The 24,753-nt window shown below is 39.3% G+C and overlaps 3 protein-coding genes across 3 annotated transcripts in view; all 3 read left to right on the top strand.

Moving 5' to 3' along the window:
* The window catches only part of PURA (purine rich element binding protein A), a 14,696-nt gene extending 2,053 nt beyond the window's left edge, over nt 1-12,643 (top strand). Inside the window, exons 1-2 of the mRNA XM_050795074.1 lie at nt 1-5,538; nt 5,576-12,643. The exon at nt 1-5,538 is cut by the window's left edge and continues 2,053 nt beyond it. The gene's annotated coding sequence lies outside the window, so the exon portion shown is untranslated. The remainder of the gene's footprint in view (nt 5,539-5,575) is intronic.
* Nucleotides 1-24,753, top strand: part of CYSTM1 (cysteine rich transmembrane module containing 1) — a 440,735-nt gene that overhangs the window by 314,973 nt on the left and 101,009 nt on the right. The window lies entirely within an intron of this gene.
* IGIP (IgA inducing protein) lies at nt 12,306-12,643 on the top strand. The gene has a single exon (XM_050795108.1). The coding sequence runs from the start codon at nt 12,306-12,308 to the stop codon at nt 12,465-12,467; it is 162 nt and encodes a 53-aa protein (XP_050651065.1). The 3' UTR covers nt 12,468-12,643.

Raw genomic sequence — 24,753 nt, 5'->3', positions numbered from 1 at the left:
ATGTGTAGAAAGATTTTAAAAACTTAACTAACGTGCAGCAATTTCCAGTGAACCTGTACTTGGACATCAGGTAGTGAGTCTATTCGTGGTCACTAGCACTGTCTCCTAAACTTGTAAGAGGTCTGAAGCTATTCTTTGATTTTTGCTAGTGCTGTTAACTTATGTAGACCTGTTAAAAAGCAGAGCAACACAATTATAGTTATCCTACTGAGCCATGGATTCTGAGTTTTGTTTTAAAAGTGAAAGCCAAGTTGGTGTATGTAAAGGATTTCCATGTAGCTGTGGTGCTAGTTATTACTGGCTACATTATATGCTAAGTGTATTTGTGTTCCCCAAGTGTACAAGCCTTCTATCAAAAGTATGTTCTATAACTCATATATTCAAGGTGTAGGGTATGAAAATGCAAAGTTTAGGAGAGCACTTTACCAAGCTGGTGTCCTCCAAACTGAAATTGTTTGTAACGATAGTCTTTTACAGGTTTTCATTTAAAGATGTTTGTGTGCTTTTAATTGACAACTAACTTCTTGCTGCTGTATAGTAAAATATTAATATATTTTTATCATTAAACTGCTGCATGACTATCATCTTTGAGTGAAGAGAAAATGTTATAAAAAAGATGCCTTAAACAGTACATTTTGGTTTGGAATTCTGTAGAAAGTATTTTGGTAAAAAAAAAAAAAAAAAAAAAGGGTCTTGTCTGACAGAGAGTTCTGGGGATGGAATTGTTTCTTGGCAAATCCAGCCATATAGATCTAACTGCTGTATGTATAAGACACCACCTGTAGGAGCGGGAAGGTATCAGTGCTTCTCATATTGTAAAGCATTGGCCTAGGAAGGCAAACAGTTGTCTTTTTGAAGGATTTTTTTTCTGCTGGTTCTTTGGGTTTTGATTTGATATTTTTATGCTCCCTGGTTGAGTGTGTTGTCTTCGTTATTGAGATCTACTGTATGTGTTGAATAACAAGCTATTTTCATTGTACTGTGCATTTTCCCATTAAATTGTTTGCTTTTAATATTCATACAATGTTAAATATGAGGTGACCGTACAGTAGTTAGGAGTTTCTTTACTTACAAAATCACTGGAAATGATTAAATTGCTTTTCCCCCTCCCTAGAGGTGCATTTTTTCTTATTTCCATATAGTAAAGTTGAGCTTTTACAGTGCATAATGTGACATTTGGAATGCTTATCAACTGCATGTAAACATTAATAACCTGCACTTTTTTGTCTTAAGGTTTGTTGAGCTGTTTTGTTCACTGTACTTTAACTGTGATATGGAAAAGACTGCATTCTCTGTGCTGTTACTAATTAGGAAAGAGAATTGCTTTGATTTTGTCTCTTGTTTACTATAGCTTCTTAAAGTTAAGCCTTGTACTACAGGTTGTTGGAGTACTCCTAGATCACTGTTTCATAGTAGCCAGCAATAAGTAGTGCAAGTCAACAAAAACACAGCAAACTTAGGCAAAGTGTCCTTTCTTTGAGATGCGAGTTCTTTCATGAGGTTTTCTTTAGGGCCAGAGTTACCTAAAGTGAAGCCTTTCTTACCTATAGACTTCAGATTCTGCTTGGAATCCCACCGGCTCAAGAAGCACATGTATTGTGCAGTTGTCTTTACACTAAAACAGTTGAATACAATCTTACTACGATTTTAAAACCAGTGTCTGATTTATGGTCAGTGGGTTTAAAAAGAAATCCACATGCAGATCTTTTAAGACTTAAAAAGTGATCATAGAAAAGACTAAGTGACTGTAAAGATGCTCTTTTTTTAAGCATCTCACTTTACCTCCCCAAGCACCCTCCCAAACCTTGTCTTCCCTCTCCTGTTTCATCTTTTCCCTACCCTTCCCTCCCAGGTGCTCGGTACTTTACCAAGGTTCTATATATCAGTGTTTTATGTTAGAATTTTTCCTTGTTTTTATTTTACTAGTTGGTAAACCCTGTTTGTGCTGAAACAAATAAGGAAATGGTATATTTGACCATATGTGTTATTCATAGAAGACAGTATGATCAAATGTGCCAAAAACAAGCAAACAAAACTTAATTCCTGAGAAGTATGCCTTATTTTTATTGATCTGCTTTGTCTTACAATTAAGGTCCAAGAGCTTGGTTAAACTGTATTATTTGCCTAAGTATAAAAGAAAACTTGAACTGCATTGCAATATTGACGTTCTTTAAAATGAGAGACACTGTCAAGTAATTTAATCCAGAGATCAGCCACCAGATTTGAAATGCTCATGTATGTGTGTGTGTTTGAAGTTGTTTTTTTTCTTTTAAATCACCAATTTTTTTAAGCTACTTTTTATTTGTGCCTCCTATTTATCATGCTGATGTTAGAAGCAGCAGTCATCCAGCCACAGAGGGAGCTAAAGTTAACTAACCAGAACTGTAGAAATCATTATACATGCCTTTGACAACAAAGGAAGTTCATAAGAAAAGGCATGTCGGCTTTTCCTCCAGTAGATACAGATTGGAGGTAGATGAATATTTGCCAAATGGAAAAAAAGACAATGCTAGTCAGGAAAGACAAACTGTTTTCCAGCTTCTTAAAAAGCCATGGAGAGTAGAAACCAAAACCAACAGGGAAATAAAAAACCTTGAAAGTCTCACTTTCTAGTTGTCCCATGCAGGGGTTGAAATTTGATTCAAAGCGGAAAGTATATTATGTTTTTTTAGGCCTTCACATCTAGAGATGGATAACTTCCAATATGATTTTTCAGGTAATAGAGAAAGCTGCTAGTAATTTTAACCCCTGCCTAAAGGAGACAGATAATTTCATTTGGGAGCAAATACTTATTGCCTTGAAAAGTAGCACTGTAATAGCCTATGATAATTAGTTGTAGAATAACCTTTATCCCTTTCAAACTATGCAAATTATTAAATAAGTGTAAATTAGGATTCAATTAAAGATAGTTGGTTATATTGCAATCAGATGGCATTCACAAACTTAACTGGAGCATATACAAATAAAATCTATAAGTCTAAGTTTTGTATGCTAACAGAAAGATATAATTTAGCTACCTATTCTAAAAATGGTGAATATTATTAATATTGTATAATAGAACTGGGAAGACTGCCTCCTTTTTTGAAGAGAGATTAAGGATTTTTATAATTGTTTTTCATCAAATTTTAATATTTTTGTCAAATTTTTAGGTATTTAATTTGTAAAACAGTTTGCTTTGTACTGGCATACAGAAAATAGGGTATTGATTTTAAACTTTTTGAAGCCAAGTGATCAAGTACATTTGTAATAAAAGTCAATGGATCTATATCAGTTGTACTCACTGTTTTCATTTCTTATTAATATAGGGATGCTGTACTTTTTCTTCAGGAAAACTGAATTAAATTTGGGTGGAAGGGAGGGGAAAAGATAAATCCGTTGATAATGAGAATCTGGGTGGGTATCATGGCCCAAGCACTTTATATCATTTTTTAAGTCAGTTAAGATTTGATGTATTTAAAAAGATACTGTGTCAACTTTTTTCTTCCTATTTTCTTATGTAACTTGATGTTTGGGGGGATTATCTCATTCATTTTTGTTTGTGTGCTTTTAACATTTTGTGTTTTGGCCCTGTTGAAACTTTCTAAACACATTTTTGTTTTATGACATTTTGGGTTATCTGCTATCCCTGTGACCCTACCGTACGGGCATGATTATTTTTATCTTCCACACATGGTTCACCTTCTTGTCTACAATATTCCCGTTCATTTTTTCAGGTTATATATACACACACATTTCCAAATAATTTTAGAATGGGGCTATCTGAAATTGATGCTCTAGTAGCTTTCATAGCTCCACAATTCATTTTATTTTACATGTGAACATAATTTTAAGATTTTCTTCACCATAAAAAGTGAGATACCAAGTCTGATGACTTTTTCCCCTTTTTAAAATCTTTTGAGTATCAGAATGAGATCTTACCGTCTACGTAAAAGGATGCTAAAACAAGAGTATCTATAGCAACTTAAGTTTGGAATAGTTGGTGATAACTCTGAGTATAACGTTTATAGTTTATTATCCCTAAATTTGAATATCTTCATAATTTGGAGAGATACATATACACACACATATATATGTATATATGCATTGCGTGTGTGCATATGTATATAGATACACACATCTCCTTGAGAGTGAAATAAGTAGGAGAGAATTTATTGGAATTGCTTATGTAAATAAATTCACCAAAGTTATTTGTGTAGATTTGTTAAAGGGTATCCATTTTTAAATCACAGTATTTCTGTTTTCTTCATTGCATGTTAACCAAGTTTTGGCCATTCATAAGTATGCTATAAAACTAAAGTGATCACTGCTATTCACAAATTAATTATTTTAAAGTCTTCTTTGCAGAATTAGTGATACATTTTTTAAGAAAATCTGATTTTAATATTTAAGAATTTAATTGATCCTAAAACAAAACCTAAATTTAAGGCATAGGCCATTTGACACGTTCTTTTTGAACAGAAATTTGATTATTACAGGCTAAGTGAAAATAAGCCAGAATTAGCATGAGTCAGGTAGAATTTCATGATACAAGAACAACCAGATGAAAAAAGAAATAATGATTGGTTCCAAGCCAGTGAATCTGCTAAGCTAACTACCAAGTTTTGGTGTTGAATGGTCCAGGCAATTTATGTCTTTAGGAAAGCTGAGTGTGGCAAAGGTCACTTGTTAACATTTTTCTTAACAAGAATGTCATAACTACTCATTCATTTTTATTTTGTCCCCATGTTTGGTATTTGTTTTGTTTTGTATTTTTCCTTCTGATGTCCTTTGCTTTTGTGGAAAATTGTCCTGTTGATAGGTAGAAACATGGTGGTGATCCTCTATGTAAAATAAAGTTGCTTCTTACACATCAGAAGTATTTCACTCATTTTGGAATCACAGGATTTTCACGTTTTCATAAATACACAGATTGTTTTGATAATTATTCGCAATTAGCTTATTTTGTAACATTAGATGGAAAAAATTTTTTGGCTAAAGAGTTTAATTTTCTTGATTTTGGTTCTACTTTAATAATTCAAGAGGCCTCCAAGTTCAAGGACCGAGTCCTTGTATTCTAGAATTGTGAAAAACATGGAAATATTCTCATTAGTGTGTGTTTTGGTCTAAGGTAGATTAACACAGAAGGATCCTAGGAGGAGTTAAGAAAATATGTCCTTATCGTGAAGTGGCAGTTAAAGTTATGGGACAGGTGAATTACCTATTCATCTTGACTAGCTCAAACAATGGTGGCCATCAGCTAATGACTTATCAGACACATGTTGAGTTTGGGTCAAACTCCCATTCAGCTGGAGCGGATTGGCAATTTTCAATGCAGGTAGTTGGTGGCACTTGACCTACCTCCTTACCATGTACATCTGGCATCTTCTCTCTCCTATCCTTTTTCTTTGTTTCTCTCTCCTTTTTTATTCTTGCTGTAGGCCTGCCAGTGGCACTCAAGCTTACTTCTTCAGAGAGAAGTAAAGAAATTTCTGACTCCTGCCTTAGAACTTAGCTAACTGATGATCCAGAACAATTTAAGTATTATGAGGTAACTGGGCAGTTTTTTTCCGATTGCTATTTTCCCCATGGTCTTAAGCTGGTAGTTTGAAGGTATCTAAATTAATATTAAGAAACTTGTGAACTGAAGAGAGTAAGAAGTATGTGTATTTTAGGTAAGTTACTGGGAACTGAGACTTACTGGTTTGGAAATTGGAGAGTAGGATGAGGAGAGCTGTTTAATGTGTTTGTGGATGGGGGTTTGAGAGGTATATAGGGAATGGTTTGGAAGTAAAGTGGGAGAAATTTTTGCTAGAGGTAGGAAAAGGTACTATGATGGAATCTGATTGAGAGTTATTTGCTAAGGAAATGAAGTTGATCTTCACTAAGGAAGTTTCAGTAAAGCCAGAGAAAATGGATCCCTCATTGATTATGAGAAAATTGTTAGTTACTGTAGCTGGAGTTATGATGATGATGCATTATACAAGTCTGTTTTCATGTATAGGATGTCTGCTTTTCTGGGACAAATTAAGTAGCACAATTGTGGAATGACAGCTTTTCTGGTCAAGGCAAGTGGGTGCTGGGGAGTTATTATTTTGAGGAAAAGAAAAGAACATTTCACGCTTTTCACAGTTACTCTTTTTAAACTATCAGAAATATTTATCACACATACTATCTGTTTTCTTGGGCTCTTGTTACAGTGTAGTTTACCTTTACTTTTCAAATGGTCCTTAGATCAAATTATTTGATTTTGTACTCCACAAAGACACATATTATTCCTTGCTTTTATAGAACTTTGGGACTTTGGCCCACACAAATTTCTTAGAAGAAGACAACCAGGTAAAAACACTAACTTACAATTTTAGGTATCTTTTTTATTTCTTTCACATTTGCAACCATAGCAACCATTTAACCTTGTGGACCTTATGAGGCCCTCAATAATACTGTATTTCTAAAATTAGACAACATACCCCCCAAACTCATGTTTCTGTTTCCCCATTTTCTCTCTTACTTTAAAATTGTATTTTCCCAAGAGTTCAGTGGTGGCAAATGTTAATTAAATAAGTTAGTACATTTTGGAGGTTCTTATGTCCTTTGTAGGGAAGCTGATAGTGTTTAGATTTCTTTTCCCATTATTCCAGTAGTGTTTTAAATTATTTAAGATAAAGAATTACTATAATGTTTGTTTTTAAGTTACATAATTCAGGTACGTTTGGATTAACTCTTTGTTGTCGAATTTAGTACGGATTTATTCCTGGTGATTTGGACAGATTACTTTGAAGTTTCATTTTACTCACATCTCTGTATGTTAGTGATAAAAATCTCTTTCAAAAATAGCAAAAAAGTGGTTCTGATTTTGTACTTTGAAGGTAATTTTTCTTTTTTACGAATGTCAAGTTCATTAACAATAGCAAGATTATTTTTACTATAGCTTATTTTGTAGAGTTGGCACTTTAGTATAATTTTCACATTTTATTGTGTCAGATTTTAAATTATAATAGTTATATACTATAACTCATTAAGTCAATGCAGAGCCTTCTTAAATAGCCCCTCCCTTAGAAATTTGTTTAAAAAGAAGAGAATTCCCAAACCTGTGTTAAGAACTAGTGATTTAAACGACTGTGAGACAAGTCTTTGAAAGGCTTCCTTAAGTCTAGTCAGTGGAGATAAATGATAGCCCATTTCCATGCTGCATATAGTTGTTAGGGTTTATAAAGTTGTCAATGTATAAAAGTGCAAAAGCAGGAAAGACTAAAGTTGCCTGTAAAATTTCTAGTTTTCATTATTTGCACTATTTAACTTTGCACTTGATTTTTTGAAAGTTAAGGCTAGTCACTTTCACTTTTGTTTCTAGTCTTTTCTAATTTCTTGCAGAATTATGTTTTCAATATCCCACCCAAAGCAAAAATTGTATGCAATTAAATATACTTTATAAGGCCGAGAAAATATTTCTTAGTGTTAGCTGTATAAAACAAAAATTTGTTTTGATAAAATTTTTAATATGGGCCTTTATTTGCCAATAAAATCCTTTGTAAATGTGAGCTTTATTAAACTGTTTAAACAGACAAGGTTAAAACTTAGGATAGGAAATATATATGTGTGTATATGAAATGATGTCTTTGAGTTTTAACTTCTAGCCTGAGATGGCCTGGATTTGGTTGTTTCACTGAAGTCTAGCTGGGTACATGCTTAAAAAGCTGGAAGTGAAGTGGGTGGCAAGTGGCAGCTCCCTCTTTCATGTAGTTTTCCATAATGTTCATATAGTTTCCTCATGGTCTAAGTGTTATAACTGGTTTTGAAGTGGTTATATTGAATATTCCTTTTTGGAATTCGGGGTTGAATCACTTTGAGGGGGAAGGGAAGCAAGGACAAGAGACTTTATTTTAACCAGATGCGGTCTTATGATCTCAAAGATGTGCTCTAGAAAGAAAATAACAAAAAGTGTACCTGTGAACATATTTTTTGTCTTGGTGATATTATGCAACACGGTGTTCAGAATTGCAAAAAAAAATTTTTAATTGATAGTTTTATCAATGGAACAGAGATATGTGTTTTTGGCTAAAATTATTTTTTGTAAGTTATTTGGTTATTTCATTTTATATTCCCTTTCTCATAGCTTTGTACACACCTCATACTTAAAACCAAGTGAGAGGCCTCTTTTCAGATCTGGTTTATTTTTGGAATGCCTGAGTGTGTTTCCGGATGGGGGGTAGTGGTGGTGTTTTACTTTTTGACATGCTCTTAGCATGTTTTGCTAGTCATTCTGGATCTTATGTTTGCAAATTCTGTTGAACATTCAGTGATGTATTTGAAATGAGAAAGTCCTCTATAACATAGTGTGAATGTTCGTGGCCAATTCAATTGTGGAACCTTATGGCTTTGTTTTTACTTTGGATAGAAGTTTAACTTCCGTTATTCAGATTTTAGGTTTATCTAGTGAAATTGTGCCAGGTAGTTGTCTAAATATGGACCAATTTTGGGAAATGAAGGTTAATAAGTGTATATTTGATTCTAGATAATCCTTTACTCAAAATCATAAGTTAAAGATTCACATCATTAAGAGTTATCTAACTTTTATGTTGTCAAATCTTTAAATGTGGATGATATTCAGCATTCTATATATGAATTTCCTTTAGGAAAAGAGAAAAATTCAGTCTCCGAACCTTTTCTTGGAGACGAAATTTACCACATATCAAAAATGAAAAAAATTTAGAAAGTGATTTGATTGTTTTTTAATGGAGTTTAACCACCTTAATTAATGATTTTTCCCAGTTTGAAGCACTTATTTTCCCAATGTGAATAAAGGGAAAAGATCAGCAATTTGTCCCTGGCCTTTTTCGAGGCCATTTTTAGTTTTCTGCCCCCATTTCCCAGTCCTGGTATAAAATGAATTACGGGTATCCCTCTAAGTCCCTATAACCCTTTTTGGGGGTCACAGATACCTTTGATAATCTGATGAAAGTGTGATGGATCCTCTACCCAGGAAAAAAAAAAAATGCACATACCTGAATACTTTTGCATACAACCTCAGGGGCATCACACATCTTCTGAAACCCAAGTTAAAGATCTCTGCTCTAAGTAAATTATAGAGAATTTTAGTACAAATCGTTGATAAAATTAGGAACCAACTATTGGCTTAAAACCTTTCATATTGGAATTATTGTTAGATGGTGGCCCCTACTAGCAAAATGTGACATTGCAACCAGCTTTGTTAGACATTATAACATCCAGAGAGAAGGGAAAAAGAAGCAAAGTTCTGAAAGCTATTTATAAGGAGTCAGGGCATCTCTAGACATGGGAGCCATTCCTGGTTCAAGGCAGGGGTCAGGGTGCCTGACAATTTCTAGCAGGGTAGAGTTTGATAAACCACAATGCTCAGGATGCCAAGGGGTTAGCCATTATCTTAACCCCTTCCTCACCAAAAGATTTTAGTTTTGTCTGTTGGGAAACAAGATGTCACTAGGGAAAAAAAGATTTGCCTTACAACTTTGCTGGAACACATCAGTTTGGTGACGTTGGGACACTAGTGTTATTTTTGAGAAGGCGCATAAAACCAAAGTAAATTATTCTCTATGTAGAACATTTATTTACTAGTAACATTTGTTTGGGTGTATTCGCTTTGACAATTTTTACCAGTAAATATTGGTTTTATTTAAAACTGGGAATCCAGTTGATACATAGGATAGTTGATATATCTGTTCTTTCCCCCATGTAAAGAATAGTTAAAAGATTTATGCATACTTTTTACTTTTCTCTCTTAATGCCAGGGGGTGGGGAGGGTGGGTGGGGGAAAGATCTTTGAGTCTACAACTGACAAAATGTCTTCTCCAAATTAAAAAAATTGAGAAGCAGCACTTTAAGTCTAACTCTACACCATTTTATTGCATGTATTAGTTTTAATAATGATTTTTGGTGCATGCCTTTGGGCTTATTCAAAAGTGTACAATAGGAAAGTATATTTCCTTTCTTAGAAAGGAGATGTTTTCTACTTTGCAACATGTGATTACAAAAATCTTCCTCTGTGGGAAGATTAACCATGTATTGAACTACTGAAAAGTATATATTTTTAGATATACAGAAGGAATCTACATGGAGCAGCATTCAGACCTATATAGAAGTCATAGCATTCTGTATAGGACCAAAAAGGAAATAACATTAAACACTTAAACAGACTTTGTTGGGTAGAAATACCTTTAGATCTTGCATTTACTTCCAAAAAGAAAAAATGCCACAGAAGTTTTCTGAAAACTTTTGTCGTTTGAATTTTCTCTGTCAGTGTATTTAGCCCAAATACAACAGCTTTGGGTTAGCACACACATAAGAATCAAAAAAACAAAGCTAACTAAATAAATCAGTCTGGTTTGCCAATCCAGCTTGACTGAAATAAGTAAACTAATCACTTGCAACATGAAAAACTGTCCAACTCCTCTAAGGTTCTGACAAAATAACCTTGGCTGATGTGGGAAGACTCCCACTTCAATTTGTGACCTGACAGTGAAGATTCATGCTTGACATGATTTCATACTTGACAGTGTCTGTTTAAGGAGCTATGGTACAGTTTGCTAATTCAATCCCAGATACCTGTTGATTACCTGTGAGATCTAGAGTCCAAAGTAGCCAGCAGCCATATCCCTGAGTGCTCTGTGCCCATCAGATATCTTAAAGTAAGCAGGGTTGGGACAGGTCACAGCTTGGATGATTGACCTCAGGTGCCGTAGACAGCCCCAGATTCAAGAATTGTATCTGCTTTCTTGGCAGTCGTCACAGAACTAATGTCCCATACTGTGTTACTTACTGTAGATGCTCTCTTTTAGAGGAGGCCCAGAGCACACATCCTAATCGCTAGTGGTACTCAGAGAGGGGGTGCTAACTCTGATGCCCTGGCCAAATTCCAGTTTAGGGATGTGGGTCTTCTTCTTGTCATTCTAATTGGAAATGTGCATCACTTCCCATTTTTCTTATTGATCTCAGTGCAAACTACACTAGTCTCTTTCTTTGCCCTGGTCCCAAGTCTCTGAGATGCTGGTGTGTATTATATGGGCTAAGTTCATGCATTATCCTAGGGCACAAGAGTTGAGGAATGGGTGAGTTTGGTGTCAGAGTGCCTTGTGGTTGGAGGGTGGACTCTTGTGATGCTTTGGGGATGAAATTGGCCCTCTTTTAGCATAAGTCGGGGAGTGTGCACTGGCTGGAGGCTTCCGGAGGCTTCCAGCCATGAGGTGTGAGCTGAAACCAATTTTTCCTCTTTCCTTATAGCATGTTGAGAAAATCTGTTGGGTTTTCAGCAGTCAGGGAAGGCCGGAGTTCTGCTTTAATCTGGGTAACTGAGGCTAATGTGAGCAAGACTTTGGTTAATTAACTGGGTTCTCAGATGCCACAGACTCCGTGAGAAGTCGCCATTATTTTCAATGGTTGTGATAGAATTTCCCCCTAGTAGCCATTATTTTAAGATTATATTGCAGAGTTGCTTTATTTTGAGCTTTTCGTGTATACACAATCCCAAACTGGAATAAATTTTACAAAAAGGAATCCTGCTGTGAAAGGTATATATTACTCTAGATTTTTCTTACTGTAAATATTGTAAGATTGTAATACTGTCAATATTTTATTAACCAACAAATGTTAATCTATGTGAAATCAGACTTATTTTAAATGTGCTTCTTATTTACTGTGTGTGGTCCCTGTTGCTGACAGTATTAAGTTATATTCTGATGTAAGATTAACTTTATTAAAGAATGTAAACATTAATGTTTCCTTATGGGAAAACAAATAAAGTATAAAGAAGACAATTCTTTTCATTGAAATATACTGTGTATTTACACTTGCTAGACCCAGCACCACTTATAAATTTAGTACACTGTTCAGAATTTTAGTTAACACAGCTGACATGGTTGTGCTCTGTTTGAAAGTCTAAGAATAGGTATTGTTGGAATATACAGTTTGTATTTGTCTGCTGTGAATCATAATCTTGAAATTTCTAATCAAGTTTGTAAAATTTTTATAGTGAAACATTTTAATGACAATTTAAAAATTTATCTTCTCTAAAGAATGGTCAAAACAATATCCTTTCAGAAATAGAATTGTTCTTTAATATCTTTCCAAAATGACTTTGGTTAAATGGACCAGATGTATATTAGTTAAAATTTAGGACTAAGTTGTTGATATTCTTTGAGTTTACAAGTTAATCCTTATTGGAGATGTGCCAATATACAGTTAGAATATCATTAATTTGCACTGTTTGGGGACCCCATTTAAGAATGCTGAATTTTGCCAACTAAGAAGTAAGCAAATGCAATTTAAAAAGTAAATTTGAGCATTCTGTATTAAATATGTGCAGTTATTATCACATGAAGAAACGCAGTGTGTCGGGCTGTAATATTACCATATTTGCTGTCATGTTCTCCCATCTAAGTGCTGGGAATTCACCATGTGGAAACCAAGCAAACGTGTTGTGCATCAGCCGGCTTGAGTTTGTTCAATATCAAAGCTGAAAACTAGCGAGGTCTGCTGTACTGCTTATTGAAGTATTGTGATTATTTTAGGCATTGATTCTTACAAAATATATACTGTAACAGTATACTTTGTACAGATTTAAATTTTATTTGAAAAAATGAAATAAAGTAGGCAAAAAATAAAGATGTTTATTTTTCATGTGACTGTATAATCAGATCAGTCTTTTGTTTCAGTGCTTTTTGGGGGAAGGGGTCTGGTTGCGATCTTGGATTTTTTTTTTTTTTTTGATAGGTGGAAACCGTTTTTAGGACTCAGTAGCAGGTATACTTGCCTGTTACTTATGATCATTAATCGACTGCAAGCATTAAAAGTGCTCTCATACTAGAGAACTCTATCTTCCATTTTATTTTAAGATAGGTTTGCTTATTTTAAAAAATTTTATGTGAATGGCTTCCCTATCCTGGCATATTGGGTCATTTAAAAAATTCTCTGGTGGTATGACAGTTAACCTAGCCATCATGTTGAAGAGAAGGAAAACCTTTTCCCATAGATCATGCTCCATTCTCATGGAAGGTTTTTTGTTTCCTGTCAGTTTAATTATCATGGATACCTACTACTTATACGTACTTATTGGGTACATGTAACATTTTGAAACAAGCGTACAATGTAATGATTAAATCAGGATGATTGGGGTATCCATCATCTGAAGTATGTATCATTTCTTTGTGTTAGGAACATTCTAATTCCACTCTTAGTTATTTGAAATATCTAATAAATTATTTTTAATAGTTGCCGTATTATGCTGTTGAACACTTAGAAAATAAAGGTTGCGGTTTAAAATCTCTTTCAAAACTGTTTTTCTAGTGAGTGGAATGGCAGACAGTGAATGAAGCTACCAATAAAAACCAGACACAGGAGCCATCCCTCAGGATAGTTTCAGTGGGGCCTTCCAGAAGAGTAGATTATCTGACCACAAGAACCACCCATTTTGACCTCTAACTTAAAATCCAACAAAGGCCTCAGAAGCCTCAGGTATATATTTTCCTCAACCTTTTTAAGTAGAGTTTGAAGTTTTATTTGTAGCTTTCTCCTTTTATTTTATCTTTTTTTATGTTTTCACTTACCTTCAAGCTGGATATGAGGAATGCTTGGAGCAAGTAGTTCTCCAGGATAACCTGGCAAAAATCACACTATGAAAAATCTCTCAATGTTACTTAAGTATATACGACAGCAGTTATATTCTAACACTTGATGCATGTCCGTAGGCTATCTCAAGTTCACATTATTACAGTTCCAGGCTTCTCATGGGGAATCCCAAGAGAGTTCATTATGAGTATTGTTTTGTTGTTTTCTTGCTAAAAAGGCCCTGCTTGGCTGGGCATGGTGGCTGACACCTGTAATATCAGCACTTTGGGAGGCCTAGGTGGGTGGATCACTGGAGGTCAGGAGTTCAAGACCAGCTTGGCCAACATGGTGAAACCCCGTCTCTACTGAAAAATACAAAAATTAGCTGGATGGTAGTGCACACCTGTAGTCCCGGCTACTTGGGAGACTGAGGCATGAGAATTGCTTGAACCTGGGAGTTAGACATTGCAGTGAGCCAAGATTGTGCCACTGCACTCCAGCCTGGGTGGCAGAGCGAGACTCCGTCTCAAAAAAGAAAAAAGTAAATAAAAGGTCCCTACTTTGGAGTGAACAGAAGGATGGACTAGCTTCCACATCTGACAACCACCAACTTCAATAAAAACAATGGAGAAACTTTGCTTTATGAAAACTGAAAGCTGAGGGTGCCACTGTTTTAGAGAGGTAGGTGGGATGCCTAAGAAACTTCAGTTTCCCTAAGTTCTATGGTGCCTCTGATTTGGGGGGTGCACACAGAAGACAGGTGGCTACTTCCTGAAGAAGAGACCAGATTCTGCTCTCTTCTCTGCAGCGATCAGATAAATCTTTGGGTTCCTGTCCGAGAGAAGGACTCAAGCACAGGAGGTGGTGGCAATTCCAGCCATGATTTACTCCCAGCAAGTATAAGGGAGTGAAAAGTCAGGAGTCAGGCCCTTCATCTTTTAAAGACTCCAGATAGGACCATGATTAAATATGCCCAGTGGTCAGTTGGACAGCAAGAGGACCCGAGGTGAGGTCCTACTGAAGGGCTACAGGAGGAGCATCCCAGATAGCCAGGTCGGAACTATAAGGCAATGCTGGTAGGACCATGGGGAGCCCCTCAAGAAAGGAACCCAGCATGCTTAAACAGAACTATTTGTCATTTTTCTTCAGTCTTTCTTTTCTAAGATGTAATTGGTGGTCTCTTCCTACCTCCACCTCCAATGGATGTTAACTTTCATTTAACCATGTGGTATATCATTTATTTCGGTATTTTGCATGGCTTTTAGAAATCTCTTTGTTCCTAGTCTCAGGAACAATTTATTTCTAAGCAGTCAGGACTGTTTTATCTTGGGTACTGAGTTTTGGAAGAGGTCCTGTTCTTTCAGGACCAGAGAAAAGAGAGTTCTCTTTTTCAGTGTTTGCCTGCTAGGTCACCTGAGGGCCAGCACACACCTCCACTGTTCTCACTTCAGCACCCCCACCCCACCCCCACCCCACCTTCTAGAACTTCAGGAGGAGGAGCCACAGTTTTTCCCCTGAAATTGGGGATTCTACCTAAATATTGCACATCTTCAGAGTGTTTCCAATGACATCAGTACAATTTTCCTACCAATATTGATTTTCATTCACTTCGATTTCCTCACATCAGGCTATTTGGCAGTTAGATTGGCAGTGAGAAAATGTCACAAAACAGACTCATTGAATGTTGCAAGGCTTAAAAGAATAGGATATCACTGCCTTACAGCCAGTAGGGTTGTCTAGTTAACCCCACCATCAAAGGCATCCTGGCTCTCCCTGTGCTCATCTCACACCTCAGACCTCTGTCAGCCTTCTGTGGAGACTAGCAGTAGGTGTAACATAGCTCCACTTTCTGTTTCTGGCAGTGTCACTTAGGGTGGGTCTGTATTGCCACCATCTCAAATTTCTTCTTGTTCACCACACTTTATTTTTTAAACATTGAGTGCTTAAAATATTCAAGGCACCAAGCTAAGCATTTTACCTGTGTTATTTTACTTCATTCTTACTATAACTCTATGAAATAGGCACTGTTATTACCCTCAATTTATAGATGAGGATACTAAGGCACAGAACGATTAAATGGCATGCCTAGAACTCCACGGTCAGGATTCAAGTCCAGGTAGGATGATGGCAAAGCACAGCCACAGTCTCAATCACTCTAATATGTTGCCTTCTCTATGAAGTTGCCTCCTCATCCCTTAATTTGTAGGGTCTCCCTGACTTTGACTTTGCCTCCCCCAAGGATGTATGTAGCTGAATGTCAAAGCCAATATTACCGGGAGCAAAGGAGGATTCTTCTGCATAGCTCAAAAGCCACACTTCCTGTTTCAGAGGTTGATTCATGAATGAATCCACATTTTCATTTCCCCCTCCCCTTTCATGGGGGAATGACTTACTCAGAGCAGGTCTGAAGGAAGCTGGCAGATGGCCCTACCAGGCCTCTCTCCACTGCTCTTGCTTTAAGTAAGCACAGCCCTGAGTACTATTCCTGCCTCTTCCCGCCCTTACCACAATGACCTGATCAAAGAGTTCTGTGAATGAGGCTCTTGAATTCTGTCTAGTTGAGTTGTTGATTTCCTTCCTATACCCAGATTCTATCCCGCAGCAGACACCGTTTCTTCCTTAGAGCAGACCTCCTATCTGAGCCCATGTGGCTTCAGACACAAGTTCCACAAGTATCAGGAGATAGTCTCTAGGAAAGGATCTGGGTCTGCCCAGATTCTCAAAACCTCACTGTTCACCAACAATTGGTGCAGCAATTGGATCAGCCAGAGAAAGCCATGTAGTTTTCAGCTCAGATTTGCTTAGGCTTTTAAGTTTCTGGAGGCATTTTCCTGCACCCTATAAAATGCTGTTTCCCAGATGTTTCCTGACCTCAAGGAGAGGTCCAGAGTCTGTAATTCTCCAGGGGCTTCTTCCAAAAATAAAATCTCAAGTTCCTTGGGACTTAGGGGTGGTTTCAAGGACTATGGCATCTGTTGGAACTCCTGTCTGAAAAGGAAAGATCATAATTTGAACTTGAACTCTTCATGGTTTTTGGTATCCTCTAAAGCAGTGGTTCTCAAAGCGTAGCCCCTGGGCCAAGCATCCCCTTACATTCTTGGGTCCCACTCCAAACCTACTGACTTAGAACCTCTAGGGCTGGGCCCCAGCATCCATATTGTAACAAGCCCTCTAGGTGATTGTGAAGCACACTAAAGTGTGAGCACCATTGCTGTCTAAAGCAAATGTTCTTTATTTCTTTTGGAGTCTTAGGCTTGAGAATCTGATGAAAGCTTGAGACTCTCTCAGCTGCACCACAGAACCCCAAAGATCCAAGTTAAGAATCCTTGCTCTGGAACTTAGAGCTTGTCTATCTGTCTCTGGCTTCCACCTGCTCTAGCACCACTACAAGGAGGGGTGGCCACATACTCCTTGTTTCTCTTTTCATCTGTGCACTGTTGGATGTCACTGATGGTGTGCATTCCCTGCACCAGACAGCACAGGGATAAGGGCTTGCTACTCCCTGTATTTGCTGCAAATGTAGCCCATGTACTCCAAACAAAAACCAAATGCTCAGGCATGGGGTGCCAGGTTAGGAATCCAGGACCAAATAGAAAAGTGATTCCTCCTGTAGCTAGGAGCTGTGTGTTGGAGCACAACTGCTAAAACTGCTGAACTTCCTGTGACAGTCCTGGCTCGGGTATGTTCATGACAGCCAGAGCTTTGTCATCGGCAAGTTTTGGTCTCCAAGAGAACTCCCAAGACAAGGCCCAGATTTTTATTTTCTAGATAAAAGCATCTCAACTTGTACTTTCTTTAGCTGTTTTCGCCCGAGTAGCCAGTTATTTGGCTCTGAGGGCAGTGCTCCGCTTTTTCTCCACAGTCATTCTTGGGCCATGACTTGAAGTGGTACTCAGAGCAACTTCATTGGGAAAAGTCCCTTCTCTCAATTCAGGGACTCATAAGGAGGTTGACTCTGAAAAGAGTGCCTAAAGCTGCAGAGCTCGGCTGTCCTCTGGCTGTTAGAATGCTTCCTTGTTCTGAGAGGTAGCCCAGGGAAGAAAGGCCTGTGTCTGCACTCTCACTTATACATCTGAAACGAAAGCTTAATCCCCTCACAAAACCCATCCTCTCCCCATCTTAGTCCTTCCCGTTGCAGTAAAGGGCACCACCATATACACATCACTCAAACAAAAAACAAAGAGCTGTTTCCACATTCTAGTTTCTTTCACCCCTCATATTCAAACTATGTCCTGTGTCTGGCCACACCTCATCACCTATACCACTGTCACTAGCTCAAGTGATTCTCAAACTTTAACCTGCATCACCTAAAGGGATCATTAAAAGACATACCACTGGGCCCATCCCAAGTTGCTGATTCAAAGGACTGGGGTAGGAGCCTGAGAATTTGCATTTTTAATTTTAATCAGGCGATGCTGATGCTATTGATCTAGGAACAACACCTTGGAAACTGCTGCCTTAGTCTATCATATCCAGAGTGTCCATATGTCCCACTTTGCCAGAGACCATCTGGTTATGCCTGTTGTCCCCGCTTAATTATTTGTAGCACCCCTGTTTACCTGCACAAGTATCTTGGTCTGGATGACAAATGATGTGGACACCGATTTTCTCACCTAACAGCCTTCTCACTGGTCCCCCTACTGCCATGATCGCCCTATGTAATCCATTCACACAGCAGCTTGAGTGATCTTAAAAGTGCTAATTGGGGCCAGGCGCAGTGGCTCACGCCTGTAATCCCAGCACTTTGGGAGGCAGAGGCGGGCGGATCACAAGGTCAGGAGATCGAGACCATCCTGGCTAAAACGGTGAAACCCCGTCTTTACTAAAAATACAAAAAAATTAGGTGGGCGTGGTGGCAGGCTCCTGTGGTCCCAGCTACTCGGGAGGCTGAGGCAGGAGAATGGTGTGAACCCGGGAGGTGGAGCTTGCAGTGAGCCAAGATTGCGCCGCTGCACTCCAGCCTGGGCGACAGAGCGAGACTCCGTCAAAAAAAAAAAAAGTGCTAATTGAGGGATGTCACTCCCTGCTTCCCATTACACTTAGAATAAAAGTCTAACTCTCTACTGTGGTTACAAGGCCTCTATGATCTGACCTTACTTAACCCTCCAGCTTTCGCTCCTTCCTCTCACCTACTTGTTCATTTCTCTCAAGCAATAGTGGTTGCCTTTCTGTTTTTTAAATGCACAGAGCCCACTGCCACCTAAGGGCCTTTGGTGTTGCTTTTCTTTCTTCCTTGAATGCACTTCCCCCAGATCTTCAGATGACTTGCCCTTTTTCATAATCAAGCTTCAGGTCTCATGTTCTCTCTTCAAAGAGGCTTCCCCTGACAACCAAACTGAAATGGTCCCTTCCAATCACTCTCCCTTACCACTCTGTTTCAGTTTTCTTCCTAGTGTTTATCACTGTCCAGATGGTCTTCCTCATGTATTTTTTTTTCTGTTGATGGTCTAACACTGAGGGCAGGATTCACCATGGCATCCCCAATGCCCAGATGAATCTGGCACATAGCAGACATTCTGCAACTATCTGATGACAAATTGATTGGACTCCAGTGAGTCCAGACCATTTTTGGGAGTCACCTGTGCCTCTGGGTCTGACTTCCTCATCCATTTTGAAGGTGGGTACTGTCATTACTGCTTTATCTCTCCTCTGTCCTACAGGTGGTATAGAACAGAGATCCTGAAGATGAGATGATCTTCTCGCCTGCAGTCAACCTCATTAGCTTCCTGCATCTCCCACCTCTGTGTAGGCCCAGGATCTCCTCTCCCTTTTTCAACTCAGATGAGGCTCTGGGACAAGGACAAGCAACCCTGGACTCAGCAGATAGCTTAATGCCCACTCTGCCCCCAACTGCCTCCCAAAACATGGTTGAGGCTCTAGCCATTCAGCATGTACTTGGGGCCCCCTTGGCCACTGGGCATACAATGGGCAACATCCTTCTGTGCCTTTCACTTGGTGAGCTGGGCACTCACTCTCCCTGGAATCCGCTAACTGAGGAGAATGAGAAGACTAGCTATTTGAGACGTGATGTGCCCTGTTTCCAAATGCTGAGGGGTAGGAGGTATCTAGAGAATCCTGGCCCCCATAGGGCACCAGCACCGCTGGTGACACTTTACCAAATTTGGGCTACTCTACTCTGTTTCTCAGCACTCCACACACACACCCCAAATATTTAAAATGGGAGTGATGACAACTAATCCCCCACCAACAACGTTCCAGTGGTAAAACAGAAATGAATCTTTCTCCTTGACTCTAAACCTGAAGGGAAATAAGGTTCCTGGGCTGAGCTGAGTTTAAAATAAATTTAGGCTTCTAGATAAATTTAGGGCTATAGAGTATGGACTCAAATAGCAAAGTCAGACAGAGATAGGAGATAGAGTTTGAGGATTTCCAACCAACTCTCCATAAAGTGAGCCCCTTTTGAGAACCAGGCTGCCACATGGTGGGTAGCGGATGGGGAGGCGGAAGCAAGAACTAGAGCTCTCACTCTGGAGATTATCACTCTGGACTATTTCCTAGGCCTTTGTCTGAGTATTGGTCTTTTGGGAACGAGCGTGAGAGTGGAGGTTAAAAGTATTGGTTTGAAATCAGGCCTAAATGCAAATTCAGGCTCGCTGTCTCACTAGTTCTATGGCCTTAAGCAACTCTACTAAGCCTCTCCTAGTCTTATTTCTTGATCTTGTAAATGAGATAATAAGAGTGCTTACTTCATTTGATTTTGGGGAAGATGAAATAATCTGTGCCAAGAGCTTCTAGCATAGTGCTTGGCACAGAGTACTGTTCAATACTGATGTTTAATCAGTGATGCTGCTATCATTATTATTTTTGGAAAAAAGGGAAACAAATATGGAACTTAAATAGTTCATAAGGGCATAGCCTCTAGCAACCTCTACATTCCAGGTAGAGGGGCAGTGAAAAAGAGCAGGTGGAGGTCAGGAGTTCGAGACCAGCCTGGCCAATATGGTGATACCCTGTCTCTACTAAAAATACAAAAATTAGTTGGTTGTGGTGGCAGGTGCCTGTAATGCCAGCTACTTGGGAGGCTGAGACAGGAGAATTGCTTGAACCTGGGAGGAGGAGATTCCAGTGAGCCCAGATGACGCTACCGCATTGCAGCCTGGGCAACAGAGTGAGACTCCATCTCAAAAAAAAAAGCAGGTGCCTCTCTAGAATGATCAGCTAGTCTGCATTTAGCTAACGGAGGACCCATCTGACTCTCCATTTCAGCTTTGGCCCACCAACCCAAGAAGAGCCCAGTCTATGGCTCTCTTCACAGATTGTAGTTGTATATTGCACCAGATTTATTTTTGGCTTGTCACTTTGTGTCTGTGTTCCAGGCCATGGATGTCTGAGATTTTCTGGTGGGGGTAGAGAGTTCTCCTTTGAAAAACAAAATGTGGTCTTGGTCTAGGGGCTTTGCTTCCTTCTGGCTTCAGGCAACAGCAGGGACCGAGCCATCTGCCAGTGGCATGGGATGACTAGAGTTCAATGCTGAATATTCACTCACCTGTTGGACATCTAAGATGTCAGTTAATCAGCCCTGGGAAACAGCTCTTGAGTAAGAAAAGGAGTGATTTGTCTTCAGCAGGAATTCTTAAGCTGGGGCTTTTGGGGGTCTAAAGCTCCTGAAATTTTACAGATTATATCTGTATGTGCAATGTACATTTTTCTGAGAAGGGGATCCATAGTTTTTATCAAACTCCCAAGGGGAGCCACAGCCCAAATAGCTTCAGAATCACTGGTCCTGATCTGAGAGTAGAGACAGCACCTTCCTCCATGGGGTCTCTAAAAGACTGCACCCTTCAACCTGGCTGATCATCAGGACTGTTAGTGAAAAAGGGCCTGGAAGCGGTGTTGCTTAGGCATTGAGAGAGAAGACAGCTACTCTCCTTATCGGACCTGTGTTGGCTGATTGGAGCCTCCCATATCCATTTGGGTAGTTGGGGTTTTTGAGCTCACTAAATATCCCGTTTTCCCTGACATTTGGTTGCATGTTAGAAGGTATTTAAACTGACATATTTTGTGCCAAATGAGTGGACTGGTCTGGTCTCATCTCAGCGATGGGGGCAAGGCTGGTTGACTTCATTACAACACACACAACTTCACAGGTGTGTGTTGCTGGTCGTAATGATAGGAGGCACAGAGGTTGTTTTATGTTGCCCTCACTTGAATGCTTGGTACGTAGTTTGGTACTCAGCCATTGTTTGTGCATTTATATAAAGGAATTGTTTCCTTTTAGAGACATTGAATCTAAGCTCCACAGTCCATTTTTAAAAAAATTTCTCAGGGGTCAATGGTTTCTCTTTACCCCTGTGGCATCCTTTCCTGAGGGGTAAGGTACCTTGATCTTATCCTCAGCTGTGCTTATTTATTCCTTAATCCTCACTCTCCAAATCCTGAACCATATCTCTGAAAGTCAAATTGGGGCCTGTGAGATTGTTTGATGCTTCTTGGAATGTGATTCCATCACTGAGACTATACTTCAATTCTGGCCAGTCCTGATACTGTCTCCTGCTTCTCTCAATATCCATCATTCTTTGTTACATACCCTTGCTCATATTAGAAAATGGCATTGACATCCCTTGCTGCAAATTTTTCCCTTTCTCTCAACCACAGGTCCATGTGCTCAGTGCAGTTTACCAAATGGTATCAGAATGCCACAGAGGTTTCATAAGAATTGAATGTGGCTGCCATCCTACCTGAATCAGGCAAACACCCTCTGAGATCATTCAGCTCACAAGTGGGAAGTATGAGCTGAGAGTAGCTGAGTGCAGTAATTCCCTGGCTTCTCTAGGAAACAGCCTGATCCCCATAGGGTAAGCTGGCTGGTAAAGCCTCCATGGGACAACAGTTTCACTTTGCTTCGGGGGCCTTGTATCAGAGTGTTCTCCAGACATGAAACAGTCATGTCAGTCTGGGCGCAGTGGCTCACACCTGTAATTCCAGCACTTTGGGAGGCTGAGGTGGGTGGATTACGAGGTCAGGAGTTCAAGACCAGCCTGGCCAATATGGTGAAACCCCATCTCTACTAAAAATACAAAAAAATTAGCCAGGATTGGTGGTGGGTGCCTGTAGTCCCGGTTACTCAGGAGGCTGAGGCAGAGAATTGCTTGAACCTGGGAGGTAGAGGTTTCAGTGAGCCGAGATTGCACCACTGTGCTCTAGCCTGGGTGACAGAGCAAGACTCCATCTAAAAAGAAAAAAAAGAAACAGAGTCATGTCTCCAAGACATAAGCCTCTGACTTGGGGCTATCAGACCATGCAAGCCCACCCAAGAACATGAGCATATCTATCGTCACTGCCCCTGGGGGTCTCGGCAGAGGCCATTATTCCAAGATAGCCCTGATCCCCACAGAGCTCAGGGGGTCTCATGGAGATTATTAAAGCCCACACAGGGTGGCATTTTCCCCATATGCTCTCCCCAAAAGCTCCCTACTCAGGGAAAAGGAAGTCTTAGGAGCAGTTGCCTATACCACATCCACTCAGAAAGATGGGCCCAAGGACTGGAGACTATGATTTCTGACAGAGGCAGCCCTTCCTCCTTCTTCTACCCCGAGGCCAGCAAAGTTGTTTCTGCTCCTTCCATCTCGCTTACTGTCTCCTGCACCCTGCTCCACTTATCCACTCATTTTGAGCTGGCTCTTGATAACTATGACTTATCTCTAGATTGTAGGACTCTGTGGATGATGGACAATGGGGAATGGCCACCCTCTGGCATTCATTTGCTTCCTCTCAAACCATGACTTCTTTTGAGGGAATTGTGAGGGAGCAGATAGGCCTCCAAGGCCATGTCTTCTCACAGTCTGCTCCCTAGCAGAATGGGCCACCCCTCACTCTAGGCCAGCTCATTCTTTTAACCTTATTAATGGTGCCTTGGGTTATACAGAGGCTTTTTATTTTGGTGTAACCAAATGTATTACTCCTTTACTTTATGGCTTTGTATTTTATGGTTCGTAAAGAAGGCTCCCCTATCTCCAGATAATAAACATATTCTCCTATATTTTCTTATACTTATTTTATAGTTGTGTTTCTGTGTTAGTCTTTTAACCCATCTGGAATTTATTTTCATAAATGGTGTGAGTTAGGGATTTTTTTTTTTTTTTTCCAGAGAGTCGCATGCTGCCCAGATTCTATAGGCCATCCTTTAGGCCATCCTTTTCCCCTGTGTCTTGAAATACTACTCTTCTCATAATCAAAACTCCTATATGTACATGAGGCTGTTTCTGGATTTTCTGTTGCATTGAACTTCTATACATTCTTCTACCAACCATGCTATTTTAATTGATGTAGCTTTTAGGTATAGTTTGATACAGTATATTTTTCTCCTTTGTTTTTTTCCTCCCAAAATCATTTTGCTATTCTCACATGTTTTTTCCTTCCAGATATACTTTCCAATCAGCTTGTTAAGTTTCATTTAACAAGTCCTATTAGGACTGCAGTTGAGATTTTATTAATTACATAGGAAAGTTGGGGGAGAGTTGATATCTTCACAATATTGAGTCTTCTCATCCGGAAAGAGAATGTCTCGGCTATGTTCTTAAAGGCCCCCAGGGAAGATATTCTCTCTTTTCCTGACTCCTACAGTCCCTCAGTTTCCTTTGGCTGGTTCCCTGAGCCACCAGACCCTTGTATTGTAATGTCCTATGATCCTAGCTTACTCATTCTCTCCTCCCATTTAGAAATGGATTAAACAGCTGAGCATTTGCTTTTGCTCAGGAATTTTGAGCTTTATCTTTCCAAGACCTAAAAGAACTCCTGGGGGATTGTCCCATCTCTTTTCTCCCCTGCCTTCACATCCCATTCTTAGGATCTCCTTTCTCCTCTTGTTCCCCCAGGAATTCTAATATTTCTATTCTAGAACTGGAGAGCCTAATGTTTCCTTTTATCTAGACTCCCCTGATAACCTGGTTGACCTAAAACAAAAGCCCTCATGCTGACCTTCTGTCTCCCTCACATTGTTTTATGTAATTTCTAAGCTTTGTCCAGACACAATGATACCCTGGGAGAAAAGTTGAGAGTTCACAGGGTATTTGGGAGGAAGAGGAATGGCAGTGTTGGTGATTCTGTGCCATCTGCCCACCCTAAAGGCAAGCGCTTATCACCCCAGATTTGCCAACAGGCTGAACTCCACAGAGCATCTAGGAATTTCTAGCCATTTTTGTTCCCTGATTTCTGTCATGTATACCTGCCTCAAAAGGC

The sequence above is a fragment of the Macaca thibetana genome, chromosome 6 (assembly GCF_024542745.1).
Source record: "Macaca thibetana thibetana isolate TM-01 chromosome 6, ASM2454274v1, whole genome shotgun sequence".
NCBI classification, from domain to species: Eukaryota; Metazoa; Chordata; class Mammalia; order Primates; family Cercopithecidae; genus Macaca; species Macaca thibetana.
The sequence above is the reverse complement of the archived record's forward strand: the minus strand, read 5'-3'. Positions and strand labels throughout refer to the sequence as shown.

Coding starts and splice junctions, on each gene's coding strand:
- IGIP (XM_050795108.1), top strand. CDS start 12,306: ATGTGCAGTTATTATCACATGAAGAAACGCAGTGTGTCGGGCTGTAAT.